The sequence below is a fragment of the Durio zibethinus genome, chromosome 2 (assembly GCF_047325235.1).
Source record: "Durio zibethinus cultivar Kanyao isolate XHJ-2024 chromosome 2, ASM4732523v1, whole genome shotgun sequence".
Lineage (NCBI taxonomy): Eukaryota > Viridiplantae > Streptophyta > Magnoliopsida > Malvales > Malvaceae > Durio > Durio zibethinus.
In genome coordinates this window covers 1,295,162-1,306,322 of record NC_143163.1, presented here as the reverse complement: position 1 = coordinate 1,306,322, position 11,161 = coordinate 1,295,162, and the positions used below count along the sequence as shown (strand labels likewise).

General features: G+C 35.1%; 2 protein-coding genes across 4 annotated transcripts; both read left to right on the top strand.

The window, feature by feature from the left end:
• The first annotated feature begins 54 nt into the window (after positions 1–54).
• LOC111308620 (putative hexosyltransferase MUCI70) lies at positions 55–3,200 on the top strand. 3 transcript variants are annotated; one of them, XM_022907089.2, is made up of 6 exons: positions 55–707; positions 798–1,015; positions 1,113–1,289; positions 1,397–1,552; positions 1,804–2,080; positions 2,727–3,200. In XM_022907089.2, the coding sequence occupies exons 1-6, from the start codon at positions 350–352 to the stop codon at positions 2,957–2,959; spliced, it is 1,419 nt and encodes a 472-aa protein (XP_022762824.2). In that variant the 5' UTR covers positions 55–349; the 3' UTR covers positions 2,960–3,200. The 3 variants fall into 3 exon arrangements, with proteins under 3 accessions (XP_022762824.2, XP_022762825.2, XP_089600653.1); XM_022907090.2 differs by having other exon boundaries at positions 119–707; positions 2,710–2,869; XM_089744527.1 differs by lacking the exon at positions 2,727–3,200 and adding an exon at positions 2,283–2,702 and having other exon boundaries at positions 119–707.
• Positions 3,201–6,675: 3,475 nt separating this feature from the next.
• LOC111308618 (uncharacterized) lies at positions 6,676–10,572 on the top strand. The gene is made up of 12 exons (XM_089742315.1): positions 6,676–6,824; positions 6,996–7,135; positions 7,460–7,526; positions 7,617–7,694; positions 7,818–7,934; positions 8,014–8,445; positions 8,580–8,986; positions 9,066–9,165; positions 9,279–9,338; positions 9,418–9,504; positions 9,625–9,753; positions 9,880–10,572. The coding sequence occupies exons 2-12, from the start codon at positions 7,059–7,061 to the stop codon at positions 10,186–10,188; spliced, it is 1,863 nt and encodes a 620-aa protein (XP_089598441.1). The 5' UTR covers positions 6,676–6,824; positions 6,996–7,058; the 3' UTR covers positions 10,189–10,572.
• Positions 10,573–11,161: the final 589 nt, after the last annotated feature.

Below are 11,161 nucleotides of genomic sequence, written 5' to 3'. Positions count from 1 at the left end.
GATAAGCTGGATTTGAATTCTAAACTTAACAGATGTTCTTTTTAAAAATGATTGCATAAATCAATGGAGATAGTTTTAAGATAGTTTCAATGTTTTAATCGATTATCTTTGGTAAACCTTGTTTTTAGTGACTATGGAGTTTCATTGGATAATTTGCTTAAATTTTATTTACAATGCTACAGAAAAGATTACTAAACGACGTCGTTTTTTCATTGATTTCGTTTGCAATGGCAAAAACGGCACCGTCTCTTGTTCCTAAACCAAGTACCAACGGACTTCGGACTTCCGCATTCTAACAATTCAACAAAGTGGAAGGAAACCAAACTTCCTCTCTTTCCCGCCAGCCACGATGTCCTCAATATCCATCCAAATCTCCGATGACGACTCCGACAACTGCGACTCTCCGTCAATGCCTCCCACGTCGAGCCTTCTCAAACCCCGCAATATCCGAAGCAGACAACACATTTTACAAGACTTTCATGAAAATCAAAACCAATGGCACCAATCTTTTGGACAACATAGCAAAAAGAAGAACGAGACTCTCATCAGAGCCTTCCTTATAATCATCAAGAACCGCTGGGGCCTACTCGTATTCTTCCCTCTCTTCAGCTTCATCCTCTTTGGTCTCTGGAGAATTTTCTCTATCACCCATCAAGACATGGGTCGAGTTGACCCGAATCTCCGGGTCTCCGTTAAACGTAAACAAAGTAAGTTCCTTTTATTTTTATCTTTCTCTTTCTTGAACCTCTGATGTAAGATTACTTTGGCTTTTTTCTCAAAATTGTGTCTTTTTATAGGTTGCTTGAAGCTTTTGGACCAAGAAGAACTGGAGAATCTGGAAATACCTTCAATGGTAACTCCTCGCTTTCCTGTTAAAAGAGTGGTGTATTTATCAGACTCTGATGGATCTGATATTGGTGCCAATATCACTTCACCGCGTCAGCCATCGGAATCTACAAGGTTTAACATGTTTACAGGGTATCAAACAATTCACCAAAGAGAACAAAGTTATAAGGTTGGAAAATTTTTGATAATTTAACCTTTTTGATTTGCTTAGTTATAAAGCTTGATTTTGAAGTAATAGGTTGTTCTTAGTTGGATAATGTTTTCAGGTGAATGAAACTGCTGCGGTGCATTGTGGTTTCTACAGTGAAAATGGAGGGTTTAAGATATCTGATGAGGACAAGAGCTATACGCAAACTTGTCAAATTGTGGTGTCAACATGTGCATTTGGAGGTGGAGATGATCTGTATCAACCTGTAGGAATGTCTCTGTCGTCGCTTAAAAAGGTTGTTACTCTCATGCAAAACTCTTAAGGCTCTAAGCATGTAGTGCTTTTTCGGTTCAAGATGTGTTCATTTAAATTTAATTACTTATACTTTTTTCTTATGTTCAGGTTTGCTATGTGGCATTTTGGGATGAAATTACTCTCCAAATTCAGGAGGCAGACGGACATAAAATTGATGATAACCATATGATTGGAATATGGCGAGTTATTGTTGTTCAGGAGCTTCCTTTTGCAGACCAACGATTGAATGGTAAAATCCCAAAGGTATGCTGCAATGACTACTTTTTCATTGAGAATTTATCTTCTCGTAAACAGAGAGTTATTGCTTTGAAAATTAATCTTCTTTGCATATAGTAATTATCTTATGCTACGATGATAAGAGTAGCCTCTAATTGCTTTGATAATTCCTTGGTGGTTTGATACTAGTGCAGATTTTACTTCTATGGTTAAACTTTTATTATTTCCATCTGCTGCCAAAGCTTTAGTTTGAATTTTATTTATTATTGTTCAATCAGATATTGGCACATAGATTGTTTCCTCAAGCTAGATATTCAATTTGGGTAGATTCTAAGTCTCAGTTTCGGCAAGATCCATTAGGTGTCCTTGAAGCACTTCTCTGGCGTACAGGTTCTGTATTAGCAATTTCTGAACATGGAGCTCGTAGCAGCATCTATGATGAAGGCAAGGCTGTGGTTGAGAAAAATAAAGCCACCTCAGAGGAAGTTGAAGCACAGTTGTTTCAGTATCGCCAAGATGGTTTTCCCAATGAGAAGAAGTTTAATGGAAAGAAAGGTATGGTTCTTGGTAAAGTTTGACATAATTTCTGCTGGAAATAAAGTCTACGTCATTTTATCTCCTTCATTTATTGTGAACTTCTTATATGTTGTTCTTTTCTTCCTGTTTAAATCTCTATTGTTTATTGTCTCAAAATTTCCTCTTATTATCTCAGTGGTAACATCTTCTGACCTGAGATATGTGTAGCATCATCTCACAGGTTCCAATGTTCCCTTGTCTATAATTTCTAATATCCCTCAACTCGTCAAGCAACTTAGTCTTCATTGGCAAAAACTTTTTTGCACCTACAATGTTTTGGCACATACTAGGCTGAATAATTTTGGTTAGATGGTGACCAAGATTGGGTTAGGAGCTGAAGTAGAAGCTATAAATATGCTCCTGATTGCAGAGAAGGGAAGGTGTTCAAAATCAAAAAATCAGATGAAACTTACAGAACTGTTTTATCTTGTAACCCTTATTACTGTTTAGTATTTTTAAAAAATCTTCTAAGTAAATTGCAAAAGGTTTTCAGAGAGAAACTGATAAAACAATGAAGAAATTGATGATTAAGAAAGGATTTTGGATTTATCAGTTTCTTGGAAAATGTCATTAGATAATCTTATTGCATTCCCCAACTCATACTACAGAATATTGTTTTCTGCAGCTTTAGTAGAAGCTTCAGTTATTGTTAGAAAGCACACACCATCGACAAATCTGTTCATGTGCCTCTGGTTTAATGAAGTGGTTCGTTTTACCTCACGTGACCAACTCAGCTTTCCATTTGTGCTCAGGCAATTGAGCATACTGACGAATATAAACATGTTCCCTGTCTGTACTCGCAAAGAACTTGTGAATACTATGGGCCACAAACGCAAAGCTATATCTCAGATAAGTTAAGATGTTATGTTGGTAACATAATTCTTTGATAGTACATACTTTTTCTTGTATAGCATTTTGTTTTTTTTTGGGTGGGAAGAGGAAGGGTTGTAATTTGACTGCTTTGGATCCATCATTATCTGCTAGCCTATTTACTTATGTAAGCATTTATTTAAAGAAACACCCAAAAGACGAAAAGGAAAGAAATTGAAACTTTACTGAGTGGTCCTGGTTCTTTCTCTCTATCTCTCTCCTTTTCTTTTATGTACCTTGAAAAACTATATATATAACATTGAGCACTCGGGAAGCACAGATAGTGCTCAATTTTAATATAACTAGTGAATTTCTTGATGTACATCCATCGGTGAATGAGGTAAAGTATATTTAACGAATGTAATCAAAGCTATCAAGCACTTGGCTGTAGTCAAGTTGTTTGATATTTGTTAGGCTGCATACTCTTTTTTAATTGATTATTGAATTACAATAGTTTGATTTTTTCAAAGGTGGGGTTATCTAACTTGTGAACAAGACTGCATCTCCTGGACCCATGAGAGAAAGTAGTCAAGTTATAGCATAATAGAAGCTAGTCACCTTCTCTGCATGAATCTTGCTTTCCGATGAAACTCATTGAAGCAAAGATAGAGATTGATAGTATGCATCACCCATATAAGATTATGCAAATCTTAATAAGAAGAGAAAACTTTCTAGTTGATTACTATGTATATATATACTTGCTATATAGGAATAGATTGTTCCAAGATAATTGGTAGAAAAGTTTTGATTTGCAAATCTTCTATGGCTTTCAAGTTCTTAATAGAGGAGGCACATATTATCATACTACACAGATGGGAAGGTTCAAGGTTGGTTGAAAGAAATGATAGGAAAATGAGATTAACCACTATAAGTTTCTTGAATATGCACCAACTGTATTTAGGAGTGAAATGGATTGATAATACCATGGAAACCTTACTGGTCTTGCAGATCTTGTTCTGGTTCACTGACACTACTATTTTATCTCCATGTTGGCCTAGATTTGGAGCAATAGAACTAAAGCAGGTTTGGCACTAGCTAATTAAGACCATGCCATTGAAATCCCCAAGCACACAAACTTAGGGTTCTTGTTTTTGGCCACACACAAAATTTGAAGTTCATTTGCTTATAAAATTCATAAGAAAGGTTAGACTATGATGTCCATCAATTTAAAATGGAGAATATGATTTGTTGTCTCAATCTAATGGACAAGAGCATATGAAGAAGAGCTCAGAAACTAGCAGATACTTTTTTCTCTTATCATTAGTATTGACTATGCTGCTCATTTTAGCCTTTGGAAAGTTCAAAGTAACACTTTTTCATGTGTCTCTTCTTGGGTTTCTAGTTAGACTCTCCGTCCAAGAGACTCATCAGTTTTTGCTAATCTCGACGTTAAGATTCGCTTCTGCTTCCTTTAAAGAAACTTCTTGCTTGCTTTGGGGCTTTGACTCTTGAAAATTATGTTATATATAAATGTTATGAGGTTCATTTCACATAGTATTTTTCTGACAATTAAAAGTGCACGATTATCAAAATGCATTTAGCTATGCTGAGAGTTCAAAAGTCCTAACCATTCAAAATGCAGTATTGTCACATTGCGAAGGTATATCTTCCATTTTCAGCCAACATCATGAACTTCCAATTGTGACCTTGAGAGAAGTATTTTTTTTTAGAGTTATTTGTTGACCTTCCAATGAATTACTGATTTAGAGCAGAAGGCTTTCACATGGATCCTAGACAAACTTTATATAATCCTGAAGACATGGGGCATCTTCTAATCCATAGTTTTTCAAAAATAGTTATATTTTGCGCTAAATCAACTGTCTTTGAAGTTTGTGGAATATTTGTTTGTTTTGGATTAAACAAGATAATAAATGAAGCTCTTAGTTTTTTTAATTCAACTACAAGCATGTCTGTCAACTTCCATCGACAGCTGATGCTTGACTTGCTTTAAAACGAGGTTATTTTCTTGTTTCTTTACATGTTTTAATCTGTTTTCATCTGACTTCCTAGTTGGCATCTTTGATGATGAAAAACAAGTTTCGTTAAAATTTTCTCATGATTGTCTGATTCTGACAGAAATGCAGATTCCAGTTCATAGATTTTCCTGGTTGACTCTTCGCTTTGAACCAAATTAGAAACTTCTTTCGAAACATAAACATATTATGATTAAATTAGAAACATGGTCTAAATTTCTTACATGCATTAGTAGTGCATGTCATGTACTTTAATGCTATAATTATGACTAAAGTTTTAAGTTAAACTGATCAATCATGTACAATGGAACACCCTTGACATAATGAAAGTACTCATGAATTTGGCAAATGATGTTTTGAAGCAAACTATATGATCATTATAAACTTCATAGAAAAATTCATGGTAAGTTTTAATTATCAAATGCTTGGAGCTCCATTTTTTTTCTAATATTTCTCCATTTGTAGCACCATACCCCATGAAAAGAAAAGGTAAGAAACTTTTCTGAGAAAAGAATCGAGAAAAGCAGAGTCTTTCATGTTTGTATTCTAATTTCCCTTTTCGCAAAGGGATTAGACAAAGGAATGCCCACCAAAGCTGTCATTTCATATCAAAACATTGATCTATTGTATTTATTCTTTGACCTTCAAACTTTCAGCCCTTTCGAGGTTTTGGGGTTTCTTTTTCTCTTAAGTGCTGCCTTCCTTTTGGTTATTTTAAAGGGAACGACACCCACCAACCATTATCTCTTCACCAGCCATACGTGTTATATTGGACATGACGCAGACATGATTGGAAAAATAAAGATTTTAATATAAAAGTTAGCTCAGTCAAGAAATGATTTGCATGCGTTCATGCACTTATTACTCGCTGTAGCATATCTCTTTCATGCGTTTTAAAAGTTATTTCCATGCACAAATTAAGCATGAGAAGCTAAAAAAAAAAAAGCAGGGCTCAAAATGATCCAGCAACTAGTTCCACAAAATCAAGAGGGAGAACAAATGCGAGTCCAAATCCAACAGTAAATGTAGTTTTAAAAAACTACCGTTAAGTTAATTAGCACCATATTAAAGACTTGAATTTTTTTTGATAAAAAAATTTAAATATTTGAAAATATAAGAAAATGGATTGTAAAAATTTGAACCTTTACTTTTAAAAAAAATTGTATAAATCAACTGAATTATATCACATATTACAATTTATTAATAATAATAATAATAATAATAATAATAATAATAATGTGATTTTAGAATGAAGAGAGATCAAAAAATAAGAATTTGGTATATGTTAAAAGAAATAATTCAATTGTTACATATGAATATCATTGGTGATTTGAATTGAACGAAATTAAAGCGGGCATCCTGAATGGTTTAGAGATGGCATAGGAACAAAATGAAATGTACAGTTTCCAGCTGCATGGAAACCAATGAACTATTGCTATATATAGTTATATACCCTAAGTCACCTCCTTGTTTCTTGTCCGTTTGTTTTCTTTTTGAATGCCTGAGTTTAACTTTTGATGGCATCGCCCTGATCAATCAAAAGCCACACAAAGGCACTACAAAAACTGATTTACTTCTTTTAATGCAAATGCAAAAAAGCCCACCATTCCAAAAGCTATCTTCAAAGGTGGTATAGCTTTCTAAGACAAGGGACTAGTCAAAAAAATGGAAACCCTTTTAGGCATTGTATACAGCTCATATATAGCTCTTCTACCTATGCATCTTAACCTTGCACTATTCTTGCTTACTACCTAACCAATGTTTCCGTATGCTAAGAGAACAATTATTCTTTGATAATAGTTTTTTTTTTTTTTTTGAATTATAGGTAGAATCAATTCAAACAGGTTAATTTGGTTTCAGCTTTTCAAAAATTTATCTGTGTGAGTAGTCTCATTCCATCATATTGTTTCTTGTGTGCCTTATATAAGCAGATTTTATACTATATTCTGTTGCAATTAATGCGGATTTTGGATGTTTCTTCTGGTTATTTTGTTTTATCGGGTTAAGATTTTGTCAATATCTGATGGTAGTATTTGCTGCATTTAATGCAGTTTCAGTGAATTTTCTATTTTCTTTTAGTCTAAAGCCACTTGGGAGGTACCATTTTCATTACCATGCCTGAAGTGAATTGGCGGGGTTATCATCTGAAGCAGTTCGAATTCATGGAAGCAAGACACAAGCGCACCAACAGGTAGCTCTGATGAGTTCTTTATTCATTAATTTGTCTTCTTCTATTAGTCTTGAAATGTAAATATTACTTGTACAAGACCATAAGTCAATAACGTTGGACAAACGTTTTGCCTCTATGTTTTCATATGTTTTATGCTGGCAAATTCCGCTCTTAACCATTTGCCCACGCAATAATCTGAACTGGGTTTGTTTAGGAATGAGAATCTGAGCTCTGTCTAAACTCAAAAATGGCTTCTTAAAAGCTTTCTTTTTCCATAAAATTGCAATGGTCACCTAACTCTATTTTGAGCCGGTAACAGTTAGTAAATAATTTTTGTATTGACAGTGATCCACTTCAGAAGAAAGTCAAGAAGAACAAGTTAAACACTATCTTTGAAGCTTCTAATTGCCCTGTAAGAATACCATATCTTTGCTTTTCTCTCTTGTGTTCCTTGTTTCTAGTATGTCCTAGTTGTTTCATTATATATTGTTTTGTTCCACAGAACGAAATGGGACAAATAATGGGCAATGTCGAAGCAAAGAAGAGTCAAACTGAAGTTCAAAACTTGTTAAAGCAAGAGGTAAAAATTCCCAACTTTTCCAACTTGTCACCTTGGTGGGATATATATCTGCAAAGCTTATGCAGATTTGGGATATAAATACAAAGCTCAGTTACAATATTTCCCATTTTCATTTTTCTGCAGATTCTACACCTTCAAGAACGATTGCAGGATCAATTAGTGGTTCGGCGTGCATTGGAGAAGGCATTAAGTCATAGGCCTTTTACCTATGATGTAGCAGTTGAAAATTTAATCCCCAAGGTTATTAGTTACTTAAATTTGCCACAATAAACTCCGCTGACTTTGTTAGTTAATTGGTACTTCATTTATGTAATTCCAGGCTGCTAAGGAACTAATCAAGGATATTGCAGTTTTAGAACTGGAAGTTGCCTACTTGGAGAAGTATCTTCTCTCATTGTACCGTAAAAATTATGATAAAAGGTTCTTGTCTTTAAAGAACATAGATGAAATTTTGAAATCAACTTCAGTGGTACATAAAGAAATGTTTCCAGAGGTTCAGGCACATGGCATCATTGGGGAGAAAGAAAATCTAGCTATTCAATCTAGTGATCTGGTGTCCTCTCGAAATTCAATTGGAAATCCTCCAAAGGAATGCAATGATGTTTGGGGTACAGAGAAACTGTTAGATTCTAGCATTCATCGGAGCCATTCTTCGCTCTCTCAGCGATCGGCATATTCAGTTACTTCTCCGCAAAAAGCTGTAGCCAAAGCTGTAGATTTATACCATTCTCTGCCTTTGTCCATGTTGGAGGTAAATTTAATCAATGTCAATTCAGTTGTACATGCCTTCAGATGGAAAAAAACATAGATGGCAGTAAAAGTTAGCTGGCCCTTCTGGCTTCTGATATGCAATTTCTCTTTTTTTTTTGTCCTTTCCAATGCCAGCAATCTCAGATGGATACTTCAAATGGATTCAGCTTGGCAGAGCATTTACGGACCAGCATTAACGATCATGTTACCGAAACACCAAACTGGCTTTCTGAGGAGATGATAAGGACCATTTCAGCCATATATTGTGAACTTGCAGACCCTCCTTTGATTAACCATGATTACTCGTCTTCTCCTATTTCATATTCATCATCAGTTGACGTTCTTTTTTCACAAGGTCAGGGTGATATGTGGAGCCCTCAGTGTGGGAAATTTTCATCCCTCAACTCACACTTTGATAACCCTTTTAGCATTGCGGAAAATAAGGAATTCAGTGGACCTTACTGCAAAATGGTGAAGGTTCAATGGATTTGTAGAGATAGTAAGAAGTTACAGGATATTGACCATAAGCTGCAATATTACAGGTGAGCTTTCTTTACAAATCCCGAGTACATTTGATTCTCATGTCAATTTAATTAAAATACAGAACCTACTGCTTTATAGGTCACTGGTTTACCAGCTGGAAGAAGTTGATGTTAGAAGGATGAAATGCGAGGAGAAGCTAGCCTTCTGGATTAATGTACACAATTCTCTGGTGATGCATGTAATGTTTCCAGTTTCCACATATCAAGCTTCATTATATTTTTAATCTTTGTTATACTTAATACCCTTTTCCAATAAGATCCTTGAGAAATGCAACCTGCTTTGTTCATACAGGCATTTTTGGTTTATGGCATTCCGAAAAACAATCTGAAGAGGCTGTCCTTGTTACTCAAGGTGAGAAGAGCTTTTCTGGTCACTTAAACAAAAGATCTTGGAATGGATGTTTGCATTGACAAGCCTATGGATGATCCAGGCTGCTTATAATGTGGGGGGCCAGACCATAAGCATCGACACAATACAGAGTTCTATTCTGGGATGTCGTTTGCCTCGTCCAGGACAGGTACTATCCATTCCCTGAAACTTTTATCAACGATCCCAGCCAGGCTTCGCAGCTTAGATATTGTTTAATTACTTGTTTTGCTTGGCAGTGATACAGCTAACATCTTACATCTGCTTGCAGTGGCTACGGTTTTTGTTTCCTTCAAAGACCAAATTTAAGGTTGGAGATCCTCGAAGAGCTTATGCAGTTGTGTCCCCAGAACCTCTTCTGCATTTTGCACTTTGTTCAGGAAGTTATTCAGACCCTGCGGTACAATTTTTCCCTGAATCAATTCATATTACAGCCTTCCCTTGTATCATATTTTTTGGCTTTATGGTATTAAATAGTAAGTTGATTCTCAATTTATATTACTCTCTGACTTTGATGACTCTCTAGGTCCGTATATACACACCCAAGAAAGTGTTCCAGGAACTGGAAGTTGCAAAAGAAGAGTACTTCCAGGCAAATTTGCGTGTCAACAAAGAACAGAAAATTCTGTTACCAAAGGTTGTGGAGTATTTTGCAAAAGATTCAGATGTTTGCTCAGCTGGATTATTGCGGATGATTGAGCAATTTATGCCTGATTCAGTGAGGAAGAATCTTCATCGGTCTTGCAACAGGAAAAATGGGAAAAACATTGAGTGGATCTCTCACAACTTTGCATTCCGATATCTATTTTCAAAAGAATTAGCTTTGTTGATCTGATAGCTGTAGAAGGTGGGATTGAATATGGAAAGGGAGGGATTGTATGAGTAGGCTTTGCAGGTTTCGAATGACAGATGAATCATAGCTGCAACCTTTTTACAAAGCCTGTGGCTTCAATCTTCAGGTCCAGGTAGATTTATGCACTCAAATTGAAGTTTCTTTAGAAGAATGAGGATCAAACGAGCTGAAGAAACAATTATGCTATGGTTTCAAACCTTACTCTTGATCCTGTTTGATCACTAATTTCTCCATTGACAAGGTCGTGATTTGGCTGTCGTTCCTAATTGTCTTTTGAGTTTTTCCGTGTAACTAAATGAGAGAATTAATAGACAGGTGTATGCATTGTGTATAATATTCTGAAATCATCTTTGATAATTTTTGTCATTACAATCTCTGATCTTAGTTCACATTCATAGTTTGGTGATTCAATTTCTTCTAACACTATAATACATCAAACTATAAAATTCCCAAACCATGAAACAGGGTACTTGCTTGTTATATTTAAAAAAGAGCCCTTTAACTTTGAATTCTTATATCTCAACTTAACGGTAAAATTATGAACAAAAAAGGAAAAACTTAACGTTAAAAAGGTGGACAAGATTCAAAAATTTTTCCATCTAAAGAAGGGAAAGAAGAAACAACATTTTAAATCACAATCTAATTATCAAAAACTCTTGAATGAAAAGTAGAATATGACAAAACATTTTATAAATAGCAGTTCTCATAATGTGTAGCATTGTCTATGGTGAAGAAATTGCAAATCCCAATGGACTTATATGGCAGGAAAAAAAGGAAAATTTTTATTTTTAAAAAGGAGAAAAGAACAGAAAATGACCACTTTCATCATTTCCATACGCACCACAAGAACCATAGGTACCAGAGCCCACATAATCTTGTTTTGAAAAGTAGAGGTTAGATTGCTCTTTGAATTGCTGTTAGGGCTTTGGGTTGATCAGCTCAATTTCTTGGCCTT